The sequence below is a fragment of the Cydia splendana genome, chromosome 22 (assembly GCF_910591565.1).
Source record: "Cydia splendana chromosome 22, ilCydSple1.2, whole genome shotgun sequence".
In the NCBI taxonomy this organism is placed as follows: domain Eukaryota; kingdom Metazoa; phylum Arthropoda; class Insecta; order Lepidoptera; family Tortricidae; genus Cydia; species Cydia splendana.
In genome coordinates, this window is record NC_085981.1 from 1,427,739 (window position 1) to 1,441,272 (window position 13,534).

General features: G+C 36.7%; 1 protein-coding gene across 1 annotated transcript in view; it reads left to right on the forward strand.

The window, feature by feature from the left end:
- The first annotated feature begins 4,360 nt into the window (after positions 1-4,360).
- LOC134801586 (microtubule-associated serine/threonine-protein kinase 3) overlaps positions 4,361-13,534 on the forward strand; it is an 80,997-nt gene continuing 71,823 nt past the window's right edge. Inside the window, exon 1 of the mRNA XM_063774203.1 lies at positions 4,361-4,722. Within this exon, the coding sequence (XP_063630273.1) occupies positions 4,590-4,722 (133 nt within the window). The 5' untranslated portion in view covers positions 4,361-4,589. The remainder of the gene's footprint in view (positions 4,723-13,534) is intronic.

The window sequence follows — 13,534 nt, forward strand, 5'->3', positions numbered from 1 at the left end:
GTGGGCATTCATTTACTACAGCAGAAGTTTTATAGCCTTAAATATGAAGCACCCATGGCAAAATATCTGTCATCGGTTGATGAAATTGTCAATAAACTCAAGACGTTGAAGGAAGTAGTTTCAGAGAAGATGGTTATAACGAAGATTCTCATGACCCTACCAGAGTGCTACAAGCACTTTACTTCTGCATGGGAGTCAGTTGCAGAAGGGGAGCGGACTTTGAAGAATCTTCAAGCACGGCTATTGGTAGAGGAGGAACGCAACGGAGCTAGTCAAGTACAAGTCGAAGCCACGTCCGCCGCGCTCCTGAGCAAGCATAACAACGCAAGAGTCTTCAAGAAGGGTGATAAAAATGATAGTGTGAAATGTTTTGAGTGTGGAAAAGCCGGACATTATAAGAATGACTGTAGAAATAGAAAATGTAATTATTGTGGAAAGGTAGGGCACCTTTATAAAGATTGCAGGGCAAGACAACACCCAAGAGTATCGAGGGCTCCAAATGCCTACATCATGGAGAGCTCTTGGACTGGACGTGCATTTGTGATGGACTCGGGAGCCAGCGAGCACATGTGCAAATCCAGGGAGCTCTTCTCTAAACTCACAGAGGTGGAAAATAGATGGGTTACGGTTGGTAACGGCAACCAATTAAAGGTATGTGGTGTTGGCTCTATAGAATTGAAAGCAAACAATGGCTGTGAATATACAGACTCAGTATTGTTTGACGTTTTGTATGTGCCAGAACTTAAAGTAAACTTATTCTCATTAATTTGTGCATTTGACAACGGGTATAAGTTGATTGCAGGTAGTAAGCTATGTAAGTTAGTTAGATGGGGCCAAGTAACATGCACTTCATATCGCAAGGAAAATCTATTTTTAATGGATTTCGAGTTTAATGAAGCAGTAGCTTTGGCTACCACTAAAAGCGTTAATGAATGGCATAGTATCTTGGCGCACCAGAATCTTAACCAGGTAAAAGAAGTATTGAGTAAAAATAATGTAAAACTTGAAGGGCTGACTGAGCAATGTGTACCTTGTATTAAAGGAAAGCAGCACAGGTTACCATTCAGCAGCAGTACAAATCGGGCAAGTGCCCCTGGGGAGTTGATTCATATGGATTTGTGTGGACCAATGGAGGAGAGGTCCATAGGTGGGTCTCTATATTTCTTGTTGTGTAAGGATGACTACAGTAGCTATCGCTTTGTATATTTTTTGAAACAGAAGTCAGAGACAAAAGAGAGGATCGAAACACTAGTTAACAAGTTTGAAAATGAGACGGGTCATAGAATCAAAACTGTTAGGAGTGACCGTGGGACAGAGTTTGTGAATAAAGATGTTATGGATTTGTTTAACAGGAAAGGCATCACTCATCAAACATCTGTCAGCTACACGCCAGAGCAAAATTCGCGGGCTGAAAGAGACATGCGAACTTTAGTAGAAGCAGGAAGGACAATGTTACAGGAAGCTGCACTAGGAAAAGAACTTTGGGCAGAGGCAGTGAATACAGCTGCATATGTGATCAACCGGACTGGACCAAGTAAGGTACCTAATAAGACACCATACGAACTGATGTATAACAAAGAATTTGACATAAATACATTGCACAAATTTGGTTCAGAGGTGTACATCCATATACCAAAACAGAGACGTCTTAAATGGGACGCTAAAAGTAAGCATGGTATTTTTGTAGGATATGGAGAGTACAGTAAGGGGTATAGGATTTGGGAACCTAATACAACTATGGTTGATACATACAGAGATGTTACATTTATAAAAGATGTTACAGAGAAGTCTGACGGAAAGAAGAAGACCAAGACAATAGAAGAAGGAACAAAGAGTGATTGTATTTTCCAGACGTGCATGAGTGAAGAAGAAGAAAAGGAGTCTTCATCTCCTGAACAGTTGCATGATATTTCTGGATATGAAACCCCAGACGAACCTGTTGAAAATGAAAACCAAATTGTGGAAGACGAAAACCAAATTATGGAAGATGAAAACCAAATTGTGGAAGATGAAAATACAGAAATCGGACCTGATACGGGACATGAAAATAATGCAACAGGTCGAGGAACAAGGACTAGACAGATAACCAAGCCTAAGCGTTTGGATGACTACGTTTTGGGATTTACAGCAGTTAATGACGAAAGTCAACTCACATATAAAAATGCAATAGAAGGAAGTGACAAAAACAAGTGGAATGAGGCCATACAAGCAGAATTTGATGCACTAGAACGGAATGACACATGGATAGAGACTGATTTACCAGCGGGAAAGAAGGCTATTGACACCAAATGGGTCTTTAAAATAAAGAAAGGTGAGAATGGGAAGCAACAATATAAGGCAAGACTGGTGGTTAGAGGGTTTCAGCAGGAAGATAGATTTGATCACACAGAGATTTATGCACCAGTGGCTAGACTACCAACTTTGAGAATCCTACTTGCAGTTGCGTGCAAATATAAACTGAAGATGTTACAGATGGACGTAAAGAGTGCCTTTTTGTATGGAGACATACAAGAGGACGTATATTTGAAAAGACCTGAGGGAATGGCGGAAAGCAGTAAAGTGCTTAAACTGCAAAGATCGCTATACGGATTAAAGAGATCGCCTAAGATGTGGAATAATAAGTTCAATGATTTCATGATTAAGGAAGGGTTTTCAAGAAGCGAAGCGGATTGTTGCCTGTACTACAAGAGCAAAGAAAGAATTTATGTCCTGATATATGTGGATGATATACTCATTTTAGGAAAAAGTACAGAGCAGATAAACCATTTAAAATTGGCACTGGAAACACGTTTTGAAATGAAAAGTCTCGGTGAAAATAATCTGAAATATCTCGGAATAAACATACTTAATAAGAATGACACCATAGAGTTAAACCAAAAGAAATACATAGAAGACATTTTAAAGAAGTACAAAATGGAAGAATGCAACATCATAGCGACACCTATTGAAGTGGGTCTTGAACTAAATTCGGAACCGTCAAATGATGAGGAGATGACAAGGAAATGCAGAGGACTCATAGGAAGCCTCATGTATGTAATGCTGGGCACAAGACCGGATATATGTTTCGCTCTAAACTATCTTTCAAGATATCAGTCGATGGGATCTTCTGGATTATGGAAAGCACTTAAAAGAATTCTTAGATACTTGAAAGGCACCATAGATGCTAAACTTATTTACAAAGCTACTGAAGAAGCTCCACTATTGGGATACACGGACGCTGACTGGGCGGGAGACAAGGCGGATAGAAAGTCTACGTCAGGATACGTTATGAAGGTTTTCGGTTGTACAGCGTCATGGGGTTGTTCAAAACAACAATGTATCTCCCTTTCTTCAACCGAATCGGAATACGTAGCTTTGGGGAAGGGGATAATGGAGGCGTGCTGGATACGTAACCTCCTTCTGGAGTTAGGGCTGCATTTTCAAAATTTTAAAATATATATTGATAATCAGTCGGCCATTCATGTTGCAAATAATGTAGACAACAAAAGACTTAAACATATAGATCTAAAGTACCATTTTGTGAAACAAAAGGTAACTGAAGGTCTATTGCTGCTAGAACATATTCCTACAAGTCAACAGTTAGCTGATCTGTTTACAAAAGCGTTGGGAAAAGTGATTTTTCGAGACCTGTGTTCTCAAATAGGTTTGAGTGGTAATTTTTAACTTACCCTTAAAAGTATGTAAATGGTACCCGACAGACCCATAAAGTGTTCTTTTATTTAAAGTGGTTAATTGTGTTGTGTTCGCTATGTGGTCGTAGTGTTTTAGTTGCTGACGATCTATGTTTGAAGGACTTCTAAATATTCCTTCAATTTATAGTTTTTTCTGCTGTCGGTACCTAGCTTCTTTTGTTGAGGAAGGGTGTTAATGTCAACAAAAAATAAAGAGTATAGTCTATGATAGGTATTTGAATTATTCGGTTGTCAATCTAAAAAAACAAATGTAGGTGTTCTTCTTGTATGAGACGCCATTATAGTATGTAGTCTTGTTTTGAGAGTAATAAACTTAATTTGGTGTTTAAAAGCTTTTTCTTTCCTGCTTGGAGCCCTAATCCTAATACTGTCTACTATTTAAATTTAAAAATCTAAACTGGCAATACAGGTCACAAAACCACTCGTCATTGGTCAAGCACGTGTCATTCCCAATAATGTTGCCGGTATAAGAAATAATTTAAGAATGTAAAACCATAAGTGAGTTTCCTGAGACGGGACACACCTATAATAGCTTTATTCGGATTTTATGACAAAGTAAAGTAACATAAAGTACGAAAAAAAAAAACGAAACGAATCATCATATTCGTTTCCCGAGTTTATTTTTACATAACGGGGAAATGTTTGTTAATTATGGCAACACAGGGTAACCCTTCAAAAGTGTCACTTTTCGATTGGTGATACGAGAAGCCGTGTCGCGTTATTTATGATGGCATAAAACGCGAATTATATTTGCAACTGTGTGCAATAAAGCGATATTTATTTCGCTTATTTTATGTTCGCAACTCTGATGGTGCCGCTTAAACGTGTTGCGTGACCATATCGTTGTGATAAATGGCGAAATTAGTGCATTTGTGTGTGGTTGTGTTGTGAGTGCCAATGGATCGACGATGTTCGCAATCGGTCCGGACGCTTGTTTTCGACGATTCAGACTCTGATCCGCCTAAGCATGGTCAGAAGAAGGAGCTGTCCTCGACCGCGGTGCCTTCATCATTGAACCAGAGCGCAGAAGGTAAGACTTATTAAAATATAGAAATGTTTTCGGTACCATGTGTACATATGGGTATAGTATAGTATGTTGTTGTATAGCGTTTTCAAGGTTTATCTGTACAGCTGTCAATGTGATTTTAATTGCGAGGGCGTGAGTGAACGAACGCAAACGATTGGTCGGTTATTATCATAAAACTTTCGACGCTTACACTCATTTTTTTTCTAAATCTACACTTACATACTTTGAAACTGTGTCAAACAGCCGCTTGAGAAACCAAGCGAGAGTTATTGTAAAGCAGTTCATTGTATTCAAAATGCATTATCATACTGGGTTAGGTTAATTGTCTTAATGTGGGTAGATAATTTAAAAACAAACTATGAGTAATACAACCTTTTTGGAACCAGTTTTCTCCTTATACATGACAGAGACAGGCCTTATAGGGTGACCTTGATGAAATGGGGCCAAGAGTATGTTTCTAAATGAACCAATATAGATTGATATGACAGTTTATTTTGCTGGCAGGTTCTGGCAATGTTACAATTGAAATATCATGTGTCCTATTTAATCATGAGTATTATTTATTACTGGTTTGTGTTTTGTTTGTGTGAGATTTAGTTTCTGTTTCAATAGGTTAATTATTCTGCAATATAGTCATTGTATGCAGTGGTTCCCATGTACAGTCATACAAAAAATCTAAATAATAAAAATAAGAATATTTAAATACATAAGTTTCATTAAAAAAAAATCTACCACATTTATTCTATCAATTATCAATCAGTGTTGGCCGTAATGGTTAATTCTAATTAACAATTAATCAATTGCATTAACCATTAATTCCGCAATTAATCAATTGCATTACGCATCAATATAATTAAAATTAGTTAATTACATTGATTGTCAATCTGCATTAACGTTTCATGGAATTAAATTATTTTTTTCATAAACTAATAATTAATGTTACTTTTGCTTGGAACTATTAAAATTATAAATAAAAAAATAACCATTAATACAAGCTTCAGTGAATTATCAGATCGTGATACATATTTTAACATGAGACTACACTATGTTTCTATACACTCATTATAGGTGTATTCCTATTTGTCCCTGCCATATGTGAGTTGGAAACAAATGGGAAACCACACCTTATTGGTGTGGAGACAAATGGGAAACGGGGACAAATGGGATTTATATGCAGTGTCTATTCCATCTGTTCCAGGTGGGAAAAAATGGGAAAACATGGGAAAATGATGTGTTCCCATTTGTCCCTTCTCATGTATGGCGTAGGACACGTGGATAGGGGACAAGTGGGAATACACCAATAATGCACCCATTATAACCAATAATGAGTGTATTCCCATTTGTTCCCTCGGGGAACATATAGGAAAAGACTGCATATAAGTATTTCCCATTTGTCCCCACCTTATTGGTGTGGAGACAAATGGGAACACATCATTATCCGATGTTTTCCCATTTGTTCCCACCTGGAACAGATGGAATAGGCTGTGCATATAAATCCCATTTGTCCCCGTTTCCCATTTGTCTCCAACTCACATATGGCAGGGACAAATAGGAATACACCTATAATGAGTGTATATATAAACATATGGGAAAAGACGCTGCATAGAAATATTTTCATTTTTCCCCATCTCATTGGAGCGGAGCCATATGGGAACACTAATATCGGGTGTATCCCTTTTGTTCCCCGCCGTTAATATTCATTCATATAAAACATTCCCATTTGTCCCCACCTTATTGCTGTGGAGACAAATGTGAACACATCATTTTCCCATGTTTTCCCACCTGGAACAGATGGAATAGACGCTGCATATAAATCCCATTTGTCCCCGTTTCCCATTTGTCTCCACACCAATAAGGTGGGGACAAATGGGGACATCATTTTCTGATGTTTTCCCATTTGTTCCCACCTGGAACAGATGGAATAGGCTCTGCATATAAATCCCATTTGCCCCCGTTTCCCATTTGTCTCCAACTCACATATGACAGGGACAAATAGGAATGCACCTATAATGAGTGTATAGAAACATATGGGAAAAGACGCTGCATAGAAATATTTCCATTTTTTCCCATCTCATTGGAGCGGAGACAAATGGGAACACTAATATCGGGTGTATCCCTTTTGTTCCCCGCCGTTCATATTCATTCACATAAAATATTCCCATTTGTCCCAGCTTCATGCATGGCGTAGGTCACGCGAATCGGGGACAAATGGGAATACACCAATAAGCACCCATTATTACCAATAATGGGTGAATTCCCATTTGTCTTCGCGGGGAACATATGGGAAAACCCTGCATAAAAATACAGAGACAAAAATTACGATGTTTATTCTTGTTAATTATTAATTATCAATCACATTTTTAATTTTCATTCAAAATTGATTTAATTTTTAATGGTTTGTAAAGCAATAACCATTAATTATTTTTAATTGTTAGTGGTTCGAAATAAATTAATATTAATGCAAATTGATGATCAATGCAATTGATAATTAATTTTCCTTCAATGGTTAATGGCAATTAACCTTTTCAATGGTTAATTTTTAATGGTCAATTGCATTAACGTTCGGCCAACACTGTTATCAATTGGGTCAAAAATCGATGACGTAATTTATGGACAGCCCCTTTCAATAGACAATTAATACTTAATTTTATATTTTTAACACGTACATACATTCATTAATTGCATGATGCATGCAAATAATTTGTTAGTAAGTATAATGGGCTAGAACAGATGGACTAGCAACTCTATACAATTTTTTTGAATTGCACAGGAATATTTTGGTTTTAATTCCTTTGCTTCTGCCTAAGGGGCTTTATTATAGCAGTGTAAAGTATAAACCAATGATAATATTGATAGTTGATAACTATCAACATCTCATGGGGCTTGGTAGGAATGTGATATTTATCTGAAAAAATATTGATATGGCAAAATACCTGATTCATATCTGATAATATTAAGTACTTAAGTATATAAAAAATATTATTCACATTTTTTTTGTTAGCAACTTAATATTGTATATACAATAATGTACATTACGATACAAGTGCGAAAAATAGGAAATTCGCAACAAGTGGCGATAAATTTAAACCTGACTGAAGGGAGTTTTTATATCAACACAAGTTGCGAATTACCTATTCACAAATGTATCATACCATTAATGTTTTACAGTACATATGGCAATTAAAATTTTCGAAATTGTTACGTAATGTGTTAATTATCGTACTAGTGCAGTAATGTAGCACCGTATGTACTTTAAACAATTATAAAGCAGACTTAATTAATTTTGCACTAAACAGAACTTTGAAATCACAATAATTATGTTATGTATTTCAAATGTTGTTTTAAAATGAGCGTGTTACTTTGATTGTATGTATTAGGTATGGCGGCCGCTACGTTTGGGTGACTCTTAAGTCTGGCATTTTTACAATCTAGTCATCATCATCATCATTATCATCCTGTCTTAGCCGGTTTCGGCCTCGGTGACTGAGTATGCACTGGCTAGTGAGAGCGACGATCGTGAGCTCTCAGGTGGCTGAGACCTGAGAACTCAATCTTGTACTGTGTAAATAAATATAAGCCACTAGAAAAGCAGTAGCATTGTTTTCATTTCATTTATAACTTTAACTTTAAAATCAATTGTAAAGTCAATAACCAATATTTATGCTTAAAGAACTTCATTTTCTCAAAAGATATTGTACATTTCACTTCATGAGAATACATACTAAAATAAAAGTAAATATTAGTGAGCATCGCAAGTTATACAAAACAAACAAAAACCAAAAACAATAACAAATTAAATTAAATTACGACTTTTTTGTCACAATAACAAGTAGCAGGTAGCATTATAATTATTATAAAAGTCCAGAAAGTTATACGTAAAATGCAGAACAAGTTCATTTTAAAGAATAATTAATACAATACATGCTAAAAATAGAGCAATCTTAAAGTATTTAAAGACAAATGAACATGTGTGTTTGATTGTACAAGTAAAATTATCAACTTTCATGTTTGCATGCTACTTCCTATTGACACATGCGTGTAGCCGTATCCTTATGCAGAACAAAACAAGGATGTTTGTATTTTGTAAAGAACAATGACTGTTTTGGAAAAGTACTTATTGCCTGGAAGTTTATACCTAGGTTTTGTAACCAAAACGTCCAAAACATTAAGTTAACGTCAAGGTTAAAGTTTCGGTATTCTTCTGGGCATATTTTATAATGCACGCAAATGTTAACCTTTTTGACGCCGTGTCAAACACAAAAGCGGTTACGCGGACGCCACGTCACCGAAGTGTCAAAACTGAAAATGAACTTTATGCATATGCACGTAGGTCTTATGTTGCTCTGTGGTCTGTGACCGTCTAATCAGTCTTTGGCGTTGAACCTGCGGTGCGGATATATCGGTCATTGGCGTCCAAAAGGTTAAAATTCCACGGATATAAAACGAAAAGATTTTTAAACGATAAATATATAAGTAGAATCAATTTGTTTAATTGATTTTTTTTACATACTTCTTTTTCTACCTAGCGTTATCCCGGCTTTTGCCAGGGTCCGCTTTCCTACTTGCTTTCCTCCACTTTGCGCGATCCTGTCCCGTTCACGCTCATATCTGCTCTCACAATATCAAGCCATCGTTTTTTTGGTCTGCCTTGGGGTCAGGGGCCGTCAAGGGCCGTCAAGGGCTAGGTTAAGGCATATGTTTCCTACGTAGTCAGCTGGCCTGTGACAAACGTGGCCTACCTAGTCTATCTACCTAGATTTATAACTGTATCTATGACCTGTCGAACATGTTATAACACATGCACTATCTACCATGATAACAGCCATCATATGACCAACCGATAGTATCGCATTGTATCGATCTATTTACCTCCAGCTACCTAAATCAAAACATTTTATCTCCACCATATCACCAGTCTAACTGGTCCTCTCGTCCCGTAATAACTATGCGTTGTGGTAGCTCACACTTAAAATGGTCAAATAGAGGCACTGCACCCAATATGCCCAGTACATGACACACGCTCGCTTATCGGATGACCCCGGATCCTGTATCAGATACATAAAGTTCATATTTATAGACTGCTGTGAAAGTATTTACCATTTATTTTGAGATACCTAGAACATTTTTGAAATTCGGAATCGCGAAATTTTATTTCTGTACTATTTCTTACTTTACGTACGAAAAGGTACGAAATCTGTGCCATTCTCAACCAAAAGGGTATTTATTGTCGGTTGTCAATAAGGCGCTCTTTCCATATAGAGTCAATTTAAAATCAACCTTATCGACAATCGACAACTGACAATATGGCACCTTTTGGTTGAAAACGTCACTTTTTTGACTGTACACATGCTGTACTTACTGAAATGTAGTGTCTAAATTAAGTTGATGTTGTTTTAATTAGATGTTATACAGAAAAAAATGAGGAGTAGGTGAAACTACAAACTTATCAGATTAAAATGCCTGAGGCATTAACTCGAGCTTATTTAAAATATTAAATATTACATACAATGATGATGATTTCTTTGCATTATGAATAATAATATTTATCGATTTTACTTAGCAAGATCTTAAGATACTCTCTCTCATTTCATATCAAACAATAATAACAAACTCTGCATAATAAACTATTAATACAAACTCAATATATATTTTCCATTTGGAACGAGTTATACCACCTTGATTTCCCCTGACGCTTCTGACTCATACGTCGCTCTCTCTACAACCGAAACGTAATATATGTCTATACAGTGTAGACAGACATGAGACCTTTTTCCACTAAATGCTTCTCATATCAACTTGTCTCGTTCTAGTCCTATAGAAGCTTTTAACTAATTCAAGCACCCTAACTAACAGTTTGGTAAAGTAAATAGTAAAAACTGGACAAGGGCGAGTTGTACAAAAAATGGTTTCCTTATTTTTCAGTGACGGTAAAAAAGTATATCCGTATCAGCATTGAATTGAATAATGTTTTTATTATAGTCTAGCCTCTGCTCGCGTAAAGTCGTTAACTCTATTTCATCGAAATCCGTTCTGCCATATTTGCATAAAGATGGAACATAGGTACAGTCACCTGCAATAATATGTTACACAACGAACGCCGCAAAAATATCTGACGCGATCTTGTTTGTAAAGCCATAAGAGCGAGTTACATATTTTTGCGGGGTGCGTAACGGTCCATATAACAACTATTGATATATTTTTAGTCGATATAACGATTGAGGGACATAATGCACTTTTGCTATAACAATACATGGTATATAGAGAGTCTAACTAACGTCAAGTATAATGAACTTGTAATATAACGACTTCTAATCTAACATTAACAGCGTATAACGTATATGTCATATAATTATGTTCGATATAACGCTCAGTTGGCATAATGTAGTACTGGTATAATTTGTAATATTTACTACTATTATAACAACCTACGTATTCGAACTTAAGGCAGGTCTCAGTTAGGTACGACGACGAGCGAAGCGAGGAGGAGTGTTAGGTAGAACTGCGACCCTACAGCGCGCGAGCCGAGCGAGCGAAGCGAGCGTGCCGCGGTAGCGGCCGGCGAAGCGCCAGAACCGACTTTTTTTTTTATTATAACCTCAACTTATTTTTATACATTTGAATACATTATACCATGAATACTTATAACAAATATTCATTATATCCAGTAAACGTTATATCGAATAGCTTTTATATCGATTAAGCATTATACCCCATGAAAATAGTTATTTTGTTGTTATATCAAAAGTTCATTATACCGCTTAAGTGATTATACACCATGAAATTATATCAAAAGTTGTTATATCTTTTGAAAATATATCAAAAGTTGTTATACGGATCATTACACACCCATTTTTGCGGCCTTCGAAGAATAACATATTATTGCAGGTTTGACATAAAACATATGGCACAACACTGTCTATTTTAGCTGTCAAACTTGCGAGACACGACTTACGAGAATTACTTCTCTTCATCATCATCAGCATCACCAATAACTACTTGAATAAGTCTAAAATTAAGATTTATGATTCTATTTCCATATGTGTTACGTGCACTATAGTAAGCATAGTAGACCGCTTAGTTGCAATCTTGTTTACATAGCAACTTGTACGACTTATGCGCTTATGACGTAATGTAGCAGGTATAGTGGCAAGTCATAAGGGAAGTTTAAAGTAGACATGAATAGTAGACATTAGCAGTAAACACCATTATCAAGAACATTATAGTGTTACATAAAAGGCATTGCTGATTTTTATATTACATTTACAACTGGGTATCGCGAATAAATTTTATTACCTTTATTCACCAGTCACCAGCTATCACAGCTAGACAGTTGGAATTTTTACAGATGATGTATTTCTGTTGCCGCTATAACAACAAATACTAAAAAGTACGGAACCCTCGGTGGGCGACTCGCACTTGTCCGGTTTTTTTACCGACATTTCGACACAGGTTTCACTGGTGGTGGTGGTTCGCGATAGACCCGGTTGAAAATGTGATTTAATATGTGTGTTCAGAACGCGACACAGTCCAATACGTTGGTCCGACTAGATCCCCACCGCTCTTGACTCCACAGTCCACATGGCTCTCCACACCGCCAAGGACAGAACCAGATGGAGAGAAATTGTGAGAGAGAAGGTGATTCAGAAGGGAGGTCACGACCCTCATCACTAAGGATTACGACGCAAGGAGGAGTTCAAAACGCGAAAGATTTAACCAGTTTTTTTAACCTCGGGACAAGTAAATATGCGAAAATCTATGTCAGATCCGTTTAGTCTGGTGGACATCATCTTTAGAATTTCTCTTTACATTCCCTTAACCAAGATTAAAAACGTTTATAATTATAATTTAGTGTTGGTATATAGAAAGTGGCAATTAGACTATTGTTTGCCTCGAGCCGCTAATTGCTTAACGAGCTACCATTAATTAATTAATTTAATGCAGTTCACACCTGTTATAATAATTAGTGGAATCCGAACATTGTAATTGGACGAAGTTTAGTGAGTTTATAAATATACATCAAAATAAAAAAATACTTCCAAATTATATAGCGCAAATCGTTTCGTGTCTGCAATGGCTGCAATACGGCCACTTGGACACCAATTTTTTTTAAAGGAAACTTAACTTTATTATTTATACTTAAGATTTAATTTCCAATAATCATTGAGATGTGCCTGTATAGCAGGCAAGGGATGAAATGTCCAGAAAAAGTAAAAAAGATACCTGAAGGTGTTAATTTAGCAACTCTTTTCGAAGCCTATGTTAAATATATTCATACGTCGATCAAAAACAAGATACTAGTTGTCAAACCATCATTACGTAGGCTGACTAGCAAGGTTCTCATCCACTATGTTGCGTAATGCAATCTTTATGCAATGCGTTTTGGACACAATTTTACTAGCAGGGTTGTCAGCTACTGTGTCTAGGCACACAAAAAAATAACTAAGCGGGCGAGGTGTTCAAAATGGTCTTGAGGCGACTTTATTGTTAAGAGAATAAGAGCGTGTCAAGGTCATTTTGAACACCTCGTCCGCTTAGCAACTTCTGCTGCTGACTGTACTACTATACAGAATTCTCACTGTCTAAGGCCCGAATGTATATATGTCATTAAGGGCCACTTGCACCATCATGCTAACCCGTGGTTAAGCGGTTAAACCGATAACCCAGTCTCAAATTGTACTGGTAACCATGTTTAACAGGTTAACCCCAGGTTAGTGGAATGGTGCAAGTGGCGCTAAGCATAATTTGATTCTTTTTAATTGCGGCCTCACCAATAGGGTTGTCAATTAAACTACGTCTAGACTCTAGGACATGTTCG